Source organism: Trachinotus anak, unplaced genomic scaffold, assembly GCF_046630095.1.
Source record: "Trachinotus anak isolate AG129_WGS33_773 ecotype Australia unplaced genomic scaffold, CSIRO_AGI_Tana_v1 ptg000011l, whole genome shotgun sequence".
Lineage (NCBI taxonomy): Eukaryota > Metazoa > Chordata > Actinopteri > Carangiformes > Carangidae > Trachinotus > Trachinotus anak.
The window spans coordinates 12,003,924-12,021,022 of record NW_027273862.1 but is presented as its reverse complement, the minus strand read 5'-3'; the positions used below and the strand labels follow the sequence as shown (position 1 = coordinate 12,021,022).

Sequence of the window (17,099 nt, the reverse complement as noted above, 5' to 3'; positions counted from 1 at the left end):
AAATCACTGACATAACAGATGAAAGTACTGCAATGATTTAGTATTGTGCCTCCTAGGGTCCCTTGTGTCTCACAAGACTGGCCTTTAAAAAGAGATCAAAAAAAGATGCCATAGAGATATGCTAACTTAGGCCCCATTATGGGTAAAGTTTTACAAAAATGCTAGATGCTTTTCACATAATGCAACCAAAAGCATACCAATTATTTAATGGCGCCGCAGATGGCTGCCTCTGTGTTTTGGTGCGCCCTGCACCAATCACCAGAAAAAATTCCTTGTACGTGAAAACATACTTGGCAATAAACCTGATTCTGATTCTGATTTATTCTTAATTCATGTGCTGAAATGCAGAACTCCCCTGGGGTGTCAGCTATAGTCAGTGCTAATGTTTGGATTTCAGAGTCTACATTTTCACATTGCATTAAGGAGAGACGTATATAAGGATAGGCTCATTGATCAGTGGTTTCCAAACCTGTGCATCCTGCCAAGAGGTTGCAAGAGAAATATGAGGGTTCACAAGATTTACAAGTCAGAAAAAACAATGAAAAAACATTTACACTACAAAAATTTCTAGCTTTTCTGGAATCTTAGCTTGTGAAACATGGAATAGAATGAATTAATGTGAGAAGGGAGCATCCCTCTGTGGCTCAGAGATATATGCAACCTGGGATGAGGGGTCGTGAGCAGGCATTGCTTAGCTGTTAGCAAACCGAAAAGGTTTTGCTTTGTGGCTAGGGAGACTCTCCCATAATGTAAACATTAAATAACAAGTGCATAGCGGTGCTAAGGTTGCTAAACTGGAAATACAGAACTGAAATTACTGTTGCACTGGACAGGAAACAAAATACAATTAAGGAGAATACTCACAGCTAACGTTTCCTTCATGTTTTTGTGCTCCTTCGTCAGTTTTCTACTTAGCAAAATAATCCATGTTTCCCCCTCACAAACAGCAGGCTGTGGGTCTTTTGTTCCAAACAAGAGCCTCATTAGTTCCACAGCATTTGCCTGGAAATGCTACACTTTTCCACAACTATTAATTTATCCTTTCTTGCCCCCTCTCATACTCATAGCTGAGGGCGATGGCTTTCTAACTAGCTGCATACAGCAAGACTGTATTTCTCTTCACTTCACTCTCCCAGGAAGAAAGGAGGGGAGAATTCAGGAGACAGCAAGTTAATGAAATTATTTTAATTGCTGCTTGGTTCTGTATGCAAAGAGGAAATATAATTGGAGTTTGGTCTTGATGTGAGTGTGTTTGCATGTCATGGCTGCTTGAATCACTGGCTTGGTAATTAAATCAATATTGTAACTTGTTATTATTCATGGAGGACTAATGTTGTTGATTTAGTCTTTGAACTTCCTATTTAATGATTCAATTTTAACCACAGAATCAGGGACCACCTCTGTAATTGGTAGGCTTGTCAGTCAGTAGTGTAGTTGGGCTCGAAGGTATGAACAAATGGGCTATTAGCACTGTGAGTGAAAACTGCTGGAAAATTATCAAAGAAGCAGTAGAGTTCTAAATTACTCCTGTTGTGGCCACTACAAGTTAATTAACTCTGATTTCACTGGATTCAGAAAACAGATTTTCCTTTTAAATTAAAGAATGAAAAACTTTTAGCCCGAGGAAGTTACTGTTTTTAGTCCATGAAGAAATAATTAAAATGAATGGTCTGTTAGTAGCAGATGCAGAGCAGTTTCTGTTTGCCTTTGATTGAACTGAGAGCATATTGAACCCTCTTGTGGTCTGTTTACTCTAGAGAGAAGTGAAATCTGGTGAATACTCCAGATTATAGAGGGTGAAGTGGATTCAGATTGACCTTATCTTTATGTGCATGCATGCTCATACATCAATGCTGGCATCCATGTGTATATTCATGTGTATATTCATGAGTCTGTGTTTACTCACAGCTCTTTGTGTTGGAGACAGAGAGAGAGAGAGAGAGAGAGCGCTATTTAGATAGAGTGGGAGAATGGAAATAGAGAAGGGTTGGTGCATTGTCAGTGAGCATTTTAATGCCATCTTAGAGCAGTTATATAAAATTAAGAAAAAAAATAGTGGGTGTAATCAAGAGGGAACAGGAAATAGTGGGAAGATTTAAGAGGGCAACAGAGGTAAGAAGAGGAATGAATGGAGAGCAGCAGAGGAGAGATGGCTGAGCCATATCACCAGCGTTAATCCCTGCAGTTAGCGGGGCAAACTACACAAATATAAACAGGTAGGAGCAGAGCAGAGGAGATGTGAAATAGGAAAGGAAGACGAGATTAGTGGAGAGGGAGAAGAAAAGAGGATAAATGACAAGCAGAGTTGGGTAAATGTGTGTTTTGAAAACTCCAGTGTTTACCGACAACAAAGCTGCTTCCTAACAGTCCCCGGTGTGTATTCATCTTTATAGGAATGTCCCAGTTCTTTGTGTGTGTGTGTGTGTGTGTGTGTGTTTGTGCATGGATGCGTGCATACAAATAGATACAAATTCAGTTTTCATGTAATTATTGGCATCTTAATTGAACAACTTTCAAACTGGCTTCATGAATTAAAGATGGAAATGTTTTTCATTGTGTGCGTTCCTTTTCTGTTAAAGAAGTGACACTGGAAAGGAAAAGAATTGAATGAAAGTGCAAACTCTAACACACAAACACAGACATGCAGAAACACATGTTCAAGCTAGTATACTCAGACAGACACATAGAATGCACACTTGGAAATAATCCTTTTTTCTTGCTGTTGTGAAGACAGTTTCTCTTTTTCACTCACTCCTACTTGTGTATGCGTCACAGTTGCATACAGACTCTGAGTGGCTAAGCAGATTGTGTTCGTCTTGTTCACTGAGTCATCTGTCTTGTTGTCCCAAGTCTGTGCTGTGAGCGTCAGTGGTTTGCCTCAGGCTTCAGAGTAACACAAAGAAAACTGACAAATTGAAGCGAGCGGTTAAGTGCAGAGTGTTGCCACTTCCAGTGCGCCCGAGGACACTTGATCAGACTTCATCATGTGACACATAATTTGATTGAAATGTTTTTTTATGGCTGCATGGAAACAGTTAACAGTTTCCTAGTCCGTGTTGCTGTGTCACAGTATAGTATTCATGCTTTCAAACCATTCAGTCGGATCATTGTCTCATAAAGATGCACACAATAAAACACTAACTGCCAATCCAGGTTTATTTCAGAATGTCATCTTCTCATTTTCATGTTGTGTGGAGTTTAAGGACAGTTCCTGTGCTCCAGCTATCAGGACATCACACTGCTCAGCTTCCCTGGGAAAGCTCATATCAAAGTGCTAGATGGGAGATTGAGGACGATTGTTGTGAACTTCAGATTATGTGGCCTTTGATCGTGCCCCTCAGGGTTTCTTGTGGGGTGATAGGGCTTTTGATATGAGCCATTTCTGCTATTTTGGCAGTAGGTTATAATGAATGTTCCAGGAGGAAAGTAGGGAAAGGTAATGTCAGGACTACCTTGCTTCGCCAGCTAACACCTCATAACCAGGACCTGGATAAGTGACAATGAGTAAATAGATTAATGGATAGATTATGCGTTACAGACGAAACACGTAAGTCATTCTGATTTTACACATTATGATTTATAGGTCTCTGAGTAGTATTTTACAGCAAAAAGGGAAGGGGAGTAAAATTATAATAACAATACATGGGATACCAGAAGAACAACAACATGACAGGAGTAAAACAATAACAGAACTGTGGAACAGTTTGGGTGCAGCAGTAAACGATGATCCTTCCCACACCTGTTCCTCTTTCTGTTTTTATCCTCTCTCTCTTCTTTCTAAAGACAATACTACCCTGATCCCCATCCAGTCCATGGGGTCCAACTGATGAGAGTTGGAAAGCTGCAACATTACCTGGAACACATTGAGGACGCTTTGGACACATTCAAACAGGTCTGAGGGATGAAAGTTTCATCTGTCGTTCTTATCATGTTGTTCTTGCCAAGGCAGGGACAACAGCTGAAGTAAGTTTTGTTATTTCTCCTTTCCCAGGCCTATCAAATCATAAAGCTCACTCACGGTGATGATCACCCCTTGACCACTGATCTGCTGATGAAGATGGAAGAATGTCGCACTGAGATGGATCAACAGTCATCCAGCAGCCACTAATACACTGGCTACTGACTCCTTTTCATGTAACTCGATGTACAGATTAGACTGTAATTTCTGATAAATAAAATATTACAAATAAAGTGTTACAAATGCTCTCTCTCTCTCTCTCTCTCTCTCTCTCTCTCTCTCTCTCTCTCTCTCTCTCTCTCTCTCTCTCTTCTCTCTGTCTGTCTCTCTCTCTCTCTCAATTTCAATTCAATTCAATACAAATAGCTTTTGGCATGAACAAAAACATGTTGCCATAGCGGTTTACAGGATCTCTCTCTCTCTCTCTTACTCTCTCTCTCTTTTACTCTCACCCAGAGAGAGAGAAAAACTCATAAGCACATTCCATCACAGACACACTCTGGGCCTAATTTGGAGGTCACACACTGACAGAGACACACACAAAAACAGGGATTACCATGGGAAGTGTGTGTGATGGATATGTATAGAGGAAAGGTGGATGTTTTGATAACCTGACTTTACTAAAACAACACACACACAAACACACATACACACACACACAAAACCATGACCATGAGATCATTCATCATGATGGAATCTACAGATTACACACAGGAGACAGGGGCCTACAGACTCTCTCTCTCTCTCTCTCTCTCTCTCTCTCTCTCTCTCTCTCTCTCTCTCTCTCTCTCTCTCTATCTATCTATCTATCTATCTATCTTTCTATCTACACTCACAACCTGACTAACTGTAACCCTAAAATCAGTCTTAACCTTCAAATAGCCTTTTGAAGGTGAATCAAAAAATGAGAACCAGCCAACATGTCCTCGCGTTACCAAAAATGTCCTCACTTTGCTAGGAAAATATTTTTTCTGGTCCTCACTATGTAGCATTTACAAGTACACACACACACTTCCCATGTTAATCCCAAAATTCTACCATTTGCAAACTGATGACAGCATTTCCTTTGAGAGGAAAAACCTGTCTGTGTGTATGTGCGTATGGATTAGAGGGATATTATGTTTGCTTTTAGGTTACAAATAATGTTTCGCTTTTCCAACACATTTTGCCCTCTCAGTGCTGTGACATGTTAAAAACCCCAAATCCGTCATCAGTCCTGGATTAGTCAGCTGTTCAGTGTTCATCATAGAAGCACTGACAAAAATATTTCAGTTTTTTAATTATTGACAATAATTACATAATTACAGAAATAATTACAGCAAAAGTAAGTTCTTCAGATTTTTTTTTTTGCTGTATGTGTGGTGAAAAAGAGAAAAAGTTGAAGTATCTTGAGGAGATTGAATGAAAGTAATGTGAAGACTGAATGAAGATGTGCAGTAATGACTGTAGTGGACTGAATGGTCTGTCCTGCTGTACAATACTGCTGTGTCTACCTCCATTACTCACTTCATTGGCTCTGTTGCGTTCTGTCTCTCACTCTCCTCTCACCTCATAACGGCCATCAAATTAGATTTACTATCGCTTAACCATAACCGTCTACCACTCTCCCTCTCTGTCACTCACTGGCTCTCTCCCCCGTTTTCTATCTCTCTCACTCCCCAATGGCTTTCAAATTAGATTCACTGTTCGTGGGTGTTTCGTCTCTCTTTCACTCACCGTCCTGCGATTTACTCTCCCCCATTTTCAATTTTCACTTTCATTCCAGAGACACCTCCCTCTCTTTGTGTTTGTCCCTCTGCTCCACCTCACCTCTATGCTCTCTTTACTCTCACCCTCACTCTCTCCCACCTTCTTTATCTTCACATATCTCCTTTCTATTCTTACTGTGCCTTTACTGAAATCCACACTCTGTAATCCAAATGTAACCCCACCACTAAAATTGAAGACACAGGAGTGGAACCTCACATCTCCCTCCCCACTTCATTGGCAGGCCTCAGTGAATGTAAATTATCATTTATCACCAGAGATCCTTAGATTTATCATTAAATCATCATTAATCTCTCAATCAAATACAAAACAATAAAAAAAGGCAGTTAGGTCAGGTAGTGTGGGATCATGCTGCCGTCATTACAGTCAACTTCTCCTTAGGATTGCTTCAGTGTTTTCTTTTTAACAGGGATCTGAATTATCCACAGAAGTCTCCTCCTCTCCTAAACAAATGGACACTGATTGAATCTGGTAAAAACACTGAATAAAGCAGTTTCATGTTAAAAATCAGTGTTTCTTAGATGCTGTTCGGTTGACCCAGGATACCTCAGAGGGACTGGAGCTAATGTTTGCTCATCTCTGATAATTTAAGGTCCAGACGTCCAATAACTAAAATTCTTCATTCATTCAGACAACCACAACACTGACATGTGCAAAGGAGATGAGTACAGATTTCTATAGATTTTGAAAATGGATAGAAACATATGAGATACAGTACACAACTCAACAAAATACAGTATATAACATGGGTTTAGTCTTTTTTAGATATTTTAATCTGGAAAAGTTACATATTATACGTTTAGGTTAACTGTTGGATTTTACCATTCAATACACCTTTTCATAAAATTGAGCCTTTAATAGGTGAAAATCACCAGTTAACAGTAGTTCATGTTTTATCTGTGTGTTTCTGCTCTCAACTGCTGGTTCTCCATACTGAGACACTCTGTTGTTTGAGGATATAATAACCACCAGTGATGGTAGATTTTATCCCAGGTATCATTTCTCAATGATCGTCCTGCCTTTCATGGTTCAGTGATAAGGAGTTGGTGGAGATTACAGCGTGTTTATGATGTTCGTCTAACCTCTCCTTGAATGAAAAGGCAAAACAAACCATAATCTCAAAAATTAACCCTGTGTCTCCATCACATCCTCCATCAACCCTCTGTCTTTCTTTCATCTTTGATTGGGCTTCTTCATTATCAGAGCAGGCTCTTAATGACTGTTGAGCTGAACATTAACTGCCTCTATTACAGCTATCTGAACACATTTAAAACTTTACCATGAGCCCTTTGTAGTAATTTAAGCCATGTTAATAGTAATGGCTGTAGCAATGGCACTGCTGATTGATCAGTGCACCATTCTGCTCCAGGCTGGATGGATCGCTATGCAAACATTTATCATCAGTAGAGGATGAAGTTTTCTGACTCACTGAGCTGCCAGCGTGGATGTAGATTCATGTCCCAAATGAAAAGCTTATTTCTTGAGAAGAGCATCACCACATTAACTGCAGTTAAACTTTAAATAAGACCTGTGAAATCCCTGTTTACATATTACAAGTGAAATATATTTCACATATTAACATTGTTTGTTTCTCATTGCTTAAAATTTAAATAACAAAACAGAGATAGAAGAGAAACTACCTTTGCCACTGAAGAGTTAATTAGAGGAACACCTGAATCAATATTCTAGGTCTTTATAGAAGTACACTGTGTTCAGCCATTTTCCTCCTCCCGCCACATATTGAAGTGCTCTAGATCCATACAGGCACCTAATTATAAATGGCTATTTTAAGTAATTGGAGAGGGAAACAACCAAGAACATTACATTGTATAAAACAACAATTACTTCAAGACAAAGGCTAAGTGCACCTAACAATTCTCAAATGAGTTTCCAAGCAACAACACTGAATGTTTGACTTCAGCAAAGAAATTAGTCCCACTATCCTGGGCAGAAAATGAAACTCTTCCACTGCCCTGAGGTAAATGATTTAGCAGACAGGTGAGATCAGAAAGGAGAGCACTAGCCCATTTGGTGAGAGATGATTGCAAATTATTTGTCAAAAAATTGCAGAGGTGATCATTCCCTTGCTTGCTATATTTTCCAAATTAGATGTTTTTTGTAACCTGCAATTTCAGGAGTCCACTTGTTTCCATACTTTGTCCTCCCTAACCTCACCCATTTTATTTTTCTTGCACTGCTTCAGCTCTTTCATGCCTCATTTCTCTTCTCCCAATCATCTTAACCGTAATCCTTTCCTTCTCCTCTTTCTCACCTGTGTCTCTTTCCTTGCATTTCCCTTTTGCTCCCTTTATTCTCCTCTCTCTTCTCATCTGTTCTCTCCCTCCTCCCATTCCTTCTCCTCCTTCCTGTTCCCTGCTGTGCGTGGGTGATCAAAGCAGGCTCAACAGGGCAATATGTCACCTAGAAAGCTGCCTACGGGGTAGTAAAGGTCCAGACACACACACGCACACACGCACACACACTTACTTACACACATACACACATACACACAGTTGGAACCAAGTGATAATCAGTGCAGTGTGAGACAGTTTGTGTAGGAAACGAGTCCTCACACAGATATAGGTTGATGTGTGAGGATAAATATGGACAGACTACCTCACCGAGGAAATTACAATGATCTGTTTTGCTGACACTGGTGTTTGGAGGTGACACTTTCTCCTCAAATTCTCTACAATGTTTCTCTTTTTGAAAGTCTACCCAGAATTCATGAAATAATGTGAATATTATGCATTAAGGATTAATCCTCAATGCACGATAGAAAGCAGTCCTTGTGAGAGACTTGGGGTCATGTTTGCATGGATATGTCATTTTACATTAACATTAACATTTACTCATTTGGCAGACGCTTTTATCCAAAGCAACTTACAAGCGGAGGGGAACATCACTAAAGCTTCAGGAGACTACAACTAAGAACTAAACACAACATCTATTCAGTAAGTGCAGGGGGATCAGGTCAAGAAGTACACTGAAAATGCATAGTAAGTGCTAGTTAGGCATGTTAGGGTGTAAGAGGTGTTAGAAATGGAGGTGCTCTCAGAAGAAATGAGTCTTCAAAACATTCTTGAAGGGACACCTCTGCTCCGATAGCATTCGGTAGCTCGTTCCACCGGGGAACCACAAACAAGAACAGTCTGAACTGAGATTTCCTCGTGTGCAGGAATGGCAATGCCATTCCTTCCTTAGAGAAACACAGTGCTTGAGGAGGAACGTAAGGCTGGATGATAGAGTTCAAGTTGATAGCTGCAAACCCAGAAGTCACTCTGAAGACAACTAGTAGTAACTTGAATAGGATTCAGGCGGCCATGAGAAGCCAGTGGACGTCAACGAGCAGCAGAGTGATATGTGCCCTTTTGCACCAGACAGCCTGTTGCATCCTGGACCATCTGTACGGGTTTCACTGTGGGTGAAGGTAGGCCCGTCAGACGAACTGCAGTAGTGGAGGTGAGAGATGACCATGGCCTGGACCAAGAGTTGGGAAGTGTTCTGACTCAGGTAAGCCATGATCATTGTGATGTTGTATAGAGCAAAGCGACATGACCATGAGATGGATGCAACATGGTCAGAGAAGGCTAGTTGGTCTTCAAACATCAAACCAGGTTTCTTGGGTTAAGCAATTTTGTGATGGAGAGACTGATTGGATAGGATGACTAAGGGATCTTGGGTCTTAGAGTCTTAGAAGGAAACCTTTAAAATATTTCAGTGAAAAAGCAACATGATGTGACAGATATCTCAATTGTTAGCATCTGTTGCAAGATAATAGATTCCAGGGAAAGTTGGCTGACTGAGAGAGGATGCTCCAGTATCCTCTCTCGGTCCTCTCAGTTTCTCTGAGCCGATCAGTCATTTCTAAGGGTGACAGAGTTACACCATGTCTGGCAGAAATAACTAGATCACTACAAATTTAGAAACTCCCTGAGGAAACAATTAAAACCATTGAAGCTTTGTAGTGATGAACAGTAGACTGCCTGACAGTGGCATATCCCAGGAAACAAATATGTATTATGTTCTGTAAAAATGAAACAAAAACTGTTGTCACCTTGGGTCCATTTGGCTGTTGTACGTGGACACTGGGACACAACAAACAATAGCTGATGTGGAAAAAACATTAGACATGGCTTAAAACAAATTTTCAATATCTTATTCAAAGTTAGTCATTAAAATGCAAATAAGTCATAAACAAATAATAATTGCTGCATCTGGCATATTGTCCATGCCAAGTTTTTAGGCAAATAGGTAACTGAACAAAGAGCCTGCATGGTCTGCAGTAACCGGTTTGGAGCAGGTGGGGATGATTAGCTGTTTGGATTTAGTGTGAGAAACTCTCAACTTTGTTTATTTGCATCAAACAGCTAAATGTAGAAAAGTAAGTGCAGCAGACTTGCATGTCACAATGAATGGAGTCATCCGTCGGCTGCCTGCCAGCTATATTTCAAGTAGATAATTTTGAATATATGATGTGCTTGAGTCATAATGCAAATTATGGGCATTTCATTGGGAATGTGACAGACAACATGCCAGATGCCTGGCCCATACTCTGTTGACTGTTCTGTGCTGAAACAATGAAGAGTCAGATGTCAAAACTCTTTCAATACATTCCTTTATTTACATCCCTCCATCTTGCTCTTCCATCGACACAATGTGTCAGGCCACATTTCTCAGAAACAGTAAATCTGCAGAGGACAGTATGATCGCAGTCTTGACTCATGGAAACGACACACACCCGGTGAGAATCCTGCACTTCTTATTCACTGATCTGCACTGATCATCTGTCATAAACTGACATAGACAAACTGCCTTTGTCTACAGATTTTCCCACAGCTGACCCTTAAAACTGAACAGAACTAAAATGTCCTTCCTGCTAGACAAAATCTGTTTTTGGAAAATGTGGTCTGACTTTTACACACAATACTCTTTAAAATATGCTATGTGTCAAATTTCCAGATAACACATTATAATTCTTGAACGCTCTTGGAAAACATTTAACAGCACATACACCAATTTGCTCACTACTGACTGTATGTTGTTACTGTTTTGTTTTTTTGTTTTTGTTTTGTTTTTTTTCCACACCTGGAAATATTGGAATATTTTTTATGCACCTGACAATGAGTGCATCCCTTTTACCTTGGTTGCCTCTGATAAAAAGGAACACTTATTCCTGAAAAGTCCACCAAAACCTAAGGTGTTTTTCACAGTTATTGCTAGAATTATAAAGCGCTACCATAGTTCATTTGGCAGTGACACATGGAAGAAGAAACCTCACACATAGCATTTTAAAACGGGAAACAAGAACAGGCCATTTAGTTAATCCAGAGGTCGGGGTTCCCAAAACACCCTTACACAAGGCTGTAGTTAATACTGTAACATATACTGCCGTTTCATTTAAGACAACACAGCTGTTTTCATGCTAAAACGTTTTCGTCTTCACGTAAAAAATTAACCACCATTTTTAAGTACTGCTCAGAATTTACTCCACTAAAATTGTTGTGCTGGAGCCACATAACTGCCCTGGATGTGGAAGTTTTAGGAAACCCAAACCGATTACAATCCCCAATAGGAAAAGCACGAGCAAATGAAATTAACAGAAAAAATATAAAATAAAGATGAGCGCATATATGTTATGTGAACAGTATATATTTATATATGACATGGGATCAACAATGTATCTACAGTTGTTTTTCTTTTTCTTAAATGCATAGTAACTTTTTAGGATCATAAGGTGTAAATAAATAAGACGATTAATCAGCAACTCTGCTCTCCTGAGCTCAAATAAATAAAAACTTCATTCATGACTTGCACAGTGAACTGGGAGATAAAGGAAACAAGTAGAGACATCACAGGAGTACTTTTCCCACTTCAAGCAACAACACTTCATGGGACCAGTCTGTCAGAGCATCTTAGTTACTGGGATGTTTTCCCACTAGATTATCTCATGGCGGCCACTGCAGGTGTACAGACATGAAATTAATAACTGTTATGTATTTATACAGACATGAGAAGATCAAAACCTGAAACATTCAAAGATATTTTCAAGTTTTGTGTCAGAGCAGTGGAAAACTAATAAAAACTGGGTTTGTCCTGTTAGGATAAAACTAAATTTAGCACTACGAAGCTTTTGACAAATCATACTGACATCACAACATTTCCTCTCCTGTGAAGTCTGTTCCTTCTTTTACCTCTCAGACTACAAACAGGATCTCCCATAATGCTCTCTGCTACCCGGGTAAAGGGCGCTCAGAGGGGAGGGGGGTGGATGTTGACAACAATAGACAGAGATGTAGAAGAAGCATTCGAAGGGTATTGTTCTGTATTTCAGAGGGAAACGGGCTCTTTCAAATATTTATATTTGTACAAACATTTAGATCATAAACATCTCAAGCACCATAGATAATAATATTAACAAATTGTATGTGATCCTATCCATCCAAAAAAAATGGAACCAGGCAGAGATCTATGCCTCATAATTTGGTGGTCGCCCTTTTCTTTCTTTCGTTTCACTCCTTTCTATATATTTTGAGTTGTTCCTTTACACTGTCTTTAAACAGTACTTGAACTACTGAAGCAGGTCATTTGTAACAACAATTGTAGTCCCTAGGAAGTATTTCCAATTGTTAATCTAATCACTGTTCCAATAATAGAGGTATGGAAGTCTGAAAGGCAAGTGAATTTTTTTTGTCTTTTTTTGCCAGGATAATTTTTAACCCCAGACAGGCAAAAAAAAAAAAAAAGAGATCAAGCTTTTTTTCCCCAATTTTTGTAACCAGTGAAGTTTTCTTTTTCAAGCTAATTTTCCTAAGTTTGATTTCTTTAATCTGTGAAAACAAAAATAAAAAAAGAGGCTGACGTGCAACACTACACCAGTCTCATTCGGACAATCTCCATGTACTCTAGACTAGGGTTGGGTAATCTGATGATCTTACTTTGGCATATGGTCTACTTTTCAGATGAATCGTACATCATTAAAATGTGCTATATTTGGATAATTAATATTAATATTTCATTCACTGCTAACCAGACCATTGTTAAGTGTTAAACAGCTAGCCCACTAACTGCAGCTGGCTACGTTAGTCCTTGTTCTGTTCTGCAGGCTCGACGAGCTTGGCGTAGCACCCCCACCAGTTCTCTACTCCTTCCATTTTTTGTTTTTTTCACTTGTCTTTCAGGGTTTCCATATGCAGGCCTTATAAAAATTCATTTTTAAAAAATGTAAATCAATGGGCTTTTCCTGTACCTGTCCCTTACTCATAATTTACTCATAAATATCTCTTTATACCTATTTCCACTATCCTACTATCATACATAGTCTCTACATGGTCCCACTGCACTCAAATAAAAAAGGATACCTTATTATAAAACACACACGTTGACGAATCATTCAGTTTCTTTTAGAATAGAGCAGAACAACACAGATACAAATAACAGACAGTCTGTCTGTCAGTCAGTCAATGGATGTACTTAACACTGGATCAGAGGAAAAACATTTTCATTTCCACTCCTATGTGACTCAGACGTATCATTGCTTTGTGAACATGAAAAAGCCATCATGACTGTATCAGGGGGAATACTGTATATGGTACGTATGCCCCAGAGGGTCAAATTTCAGATGTGCTCTGTTTGTGAGTAAAGTCAAGGAAAGAAACAACACCACAAGAACCTAGTGTTAGTGTTTTTTGTTTTTTTCTCTGTTTAAACACACGTTACTCTGTGTCCTGGAAAAATCACACACGTTTTTAAAATACAGTTTTTGGTCCTTACAACAGTTTTGTTGTTTTAAAGAGGACTTGGTGTTGGTCTTCACGTTCTGTAGGTTTACTTTTAACCTTTTATTTAGTGAGGGATCCAAACAGTTTAAATTTAGCCTCATATGATTCAAACATACACTATTACTTTGCTCATAATATACCGAAGCACGGACCCACAGTAAATCATCACATTTAATAATGGCTATAAATTCAAAATTTTTCCAGGAACACTGATCTTTTGTGTGTGTTTTTTTTTTCTATGCTAGCACCATACTTACTGCATGTACACATAATCAGAGAGAAAGAGAGTTGGTCTTGGTATTGTTGAAATGTTCACAAGGCACTTATCTAAATCATTTTCTTTGTCCTACTGTCTTTCTTTTGGTCGGTCAACTGCACAACAATACCAGGCCATTCTGTCGTCAGCACTCTGTATTTACAGTCAATGGCTCTCAACTGCATGTACTCTAAAAAGTGCTCTTCCAAAATGATGGGAGATGGGAAATTGTTCTTTTCCTCTCCTTCACCTCTCCTTCATCCTTCTCTGCTTAAAAAATGGCAGTTTTTGTTCCTCTCTCGCCACCTTTCCTCTCCATACATTCCTAAATGTTCGACTGAGTCCAAATGTGGTCATTTGATCAAGTTTGATGTTTTTTTTTCCAGACTCATGACCATCTGTCTTGCCCGTTCGGCAGCCATATTTATCTGATTCAAAGTAGCCTGTCCATAAGATGCTGTTCAGTGACTGTTTCTGTGGTTGTTCGCAAGAATCTACAAGGTCATCTGTCTGTTAGATATCTCCGTACCTGTTATCCCTCCATCCCTCCATCCATCTGTCCTTCTGCCAACTTACATCTGGAGACATAAGGATGACTGACATGATGAATCAAGTGGACAGTCCATCCCTGTATCCCCTCCTCCATCTATCCAGTCATCCAATGAGATGTATTTATTTAGGAGATATTTTCTAAATTTGTTTGATTAATCAACATCTAATAGAGTCCAGCTGTGGGTCTTCCTCTCCGTCCTCCTGCCCTCCCTCTCTCCCTCTGTCTACCGATGTCTTGAGGACACGTCGAAGCAGGTGATCATCATGAGATGGGCTTTGCAGAAGTTGACTCTGGTCTCCAGTTTGTCTGTCACTGTCTCCAGAGCTTCCAAATACTCCAGTGAGTCCACTTCGTAGACCTGCTGTAGCTCGACTGGATATTGGACAGAGAAGCAGAGGAAAAAAAGTCACAACATGCGAAAACACTGTTGTATGTACTTTGAGTTAATTCATCAATTTCAAAAGATAGAACTAGTGATATTCTATATTTTTCTTATTATCACCAAATCCTATGTAAGAATAAAAACAAAAAGCAAAACCATCAATGAAGTAATCCAAACAACTATTATCGTCTTTCTAGTTACAACCTGATACAGCTCTAGGTGTCACAGGCATCCATTGTTGACCAAAAACCGAAACACATCATTCAGCCACATGCTGCACTGGCTGACATATTCCTTTAATATGATGAACACACACCCTATATTTTATTTATTTTGAATCATTCTCACACACACCGTGCTGCTGCCATAAATATTCAGTCAAGCACCTTGTGTCATGAGTAATGGCTAAAAAATGCAACTGTATATTTTTGGCCCATTTAGAAAGATTTAAGAAGGAACCAGTGGGCTCACAAGTGTGTGTCATGGTGTGGTGTCAAATACTGATACAGACTAATGCATTGTTGCTTTTCTTTTCATTGCATCTGTTGACAGTACAAACTAAACACTGGTTGAATTGGTATTACAGTCAGAATATAAAGAAACAGGCTCACAGCTATTGGCAAAAAATATTAGAGACAAATAGGCACGATTCCCTCTAACATGGACAATGTTTTTGTTTCTCATGTAAAATTGTTTTATACCTGTTGAGAACCACTAGTGCAGAATACGCAATGAGGCCCAACAATAACACCATGGGAGATGTTCTCTCATACACACACACACACACACACAAACACACACACCTCCTGATGTGTCAGTGTTACACTTACACTCAGTGGTCCATTTGTGTGGCTCCAGCATCAGGTATTGTTTGGTTTGTTCCAGTTCTTTCTTCAGACACTGGTACTTTGCTCTGACTTCACTGATTCGCTGCTGGCGGTGCTCCAACAGACGGAGCTTGGCACTGACATACACCACCTCCTGACACACAGACAGATATGATTTTATTCACCTTTATTTATCCAGAGGAGTGTGCTGTGAAACACATGGGCCTCTCTTTCAGCAGCAAACTGCTAAACATTCACACCTAATCAACTCAGTGTGACCGCAGCCGAGTACATTCGGACTCTGAGCAGCTTCACTGGAGCAGTTGGGGGTTAAGTGGCATCTTACGGCCGCTGCGGGGAAAATCTATATTTCATGCTTTTCTCTCCCTCCCTCTTTCACAGACCTCACAATGCTGCTTCTTCTGGGTACATAAAGGTTTAAGAGTGGAAACCCAGAAGGCTGCACTATGAATTCATTTGCAACAATTTCAGTCTGTATTCTGTGTTCTGCAAAGTCTTGGGAATTAGAGGGACACAGAGAGAAATAGGACACATTTTGATTAAAAACACTATTTACACAGAGCGTAGTGCTAATGTTGATTCACTCATTTTATGAAAATCCTTACTGTTTTTTTTTTAAAGTTGTTGGTTTTTCTCAAGTCTCCTTCCTCACTGACACATACAGTGGCTCAGATTCATGAGCTTCCTATTTCTCTTTTCTTCTCCAGCTTGCTTCTCTTGTTCCTCTCCAGCAGCAGTGTCCAACAGAACACGTACTGCTTTTTAATGTGTCCCACAGCTATTATTCATCAAATCAATTTCATTGACATCAAGTGCAATATGCCGCATGGCCGCTGGGCCTCTTTTTCTGCTCTTTTGCACTCTTTAATTCCCTCCCCTCCCTGCAACCATTCTTCCCTCTCTCACCCTACCACCACACTGTATATCCTCACACCCTGCCTCCTTCCTTTCACCCTTTCCCACTTTCTTTGTTCCCTCTCTTTCTTTCTCTTTCTATCTCTCTTTCTAAAACCTCTCATCCACACTTCTCTCTTTCTTCCTTCTTTTCTGTCGCTCTTGTCAGTATCAACATTTTTGTGCACATTTACTATAGACACTCACTTCTGTTTCTGAATTTTCATAAACTTGCATGTCGCATTCTCCCTCTCACCTTGCTCCCTCCTTTGTCTCTCCTCTTCTGCAGTCGCTCGACGTCATCTATCTCGTATACCTTGATCTCAAAGGTTTCTGTCGTTGCTGTCGCGCCCCGGAGGTTTGAGGGAGCCGGGGGCCCGAGTGGGCCATCTACCCAGCAGGCACCTGGGCTGGAGGAGGAGGAAGAAGAGGAAGTGATGGCCTGCTTGGACGAGCGGTGAGAGGGTGAGGAAGAAGAGGAAGAATCCAAGGTCAGCGCCGGGATCAGACGACGACGCTGGAGGCCTGTAAGAATGAATGAGATAAAAATACCAAAAAAAAAGAGTTACCCCCACCAACACCAAAATGTTTCTAATGGCTTTCTAATGGCTGCTGGCTGCAGCCTTATTTTGAATCGGCAGACGTGAGAGTGATAATTAT

General features: G+C 39.9%; 2 protein-coding genes across 6 annotated transcripts in view; one reads left to right on the top strand and one right to left on the bottom strand.

Moving 5' to 3' along the window:
• Positions 1-4,204, top strand: part of smyd3 (SET and MYND domain containing 3) — a 69,308-nt gene extending 65,104 nt beyond the window's left edge. For all 4 annotated transcript variants that reach the window (XM_071488093.1, XM_071488092.1, XM_071488094.1 and 1 more), the window contains 2 exons: positions 3,784-3,892; positions 3,992-4,204. In XM_071488093.1, coding sequence (XP_071344194.1) covers positions 3,784-3,892; positions 3,992-4,108 — 226 coding nt within the window. In that variant the 3' untranslated portion in view covers positions 4,109-4,204. The remainder of the gene's footprint in view (positions 1-3,783; positions 3,893-3,991) is intronic.
• A 6,122-nt stretch (positions 4,205-10,326) lies between these two features.
• Positions 10,327-17,099, bottom strand: part of kif26ba (kinesin family member 26Ba) — a 79,327-nt gene continuing 72,554 nt past the window's right edge. For both annotated transcript variants that reach the window (XM_071489174.1, XM_071489175.1), the window contains exons 26-28: positions 16,696-16,964; positions 15,528-15,678; positions 10,327-14,687 (exon numbers count right to left, since the gene is read on the bottom strand). In XM_071489174.1, coding sequence (XP_071345275.1) covers positions 14,539-14,687; positions 15,528-15,678; positions 16,696-16,964 — 569 coding nt within the window. In that variant the 3' untranslated portion in view covers positions 10,327-14,538. The remainder of the gene's footprint in view (positions 14,688-15,527; positions 15,679-16,695; positions 16,965-17,099) is intronic.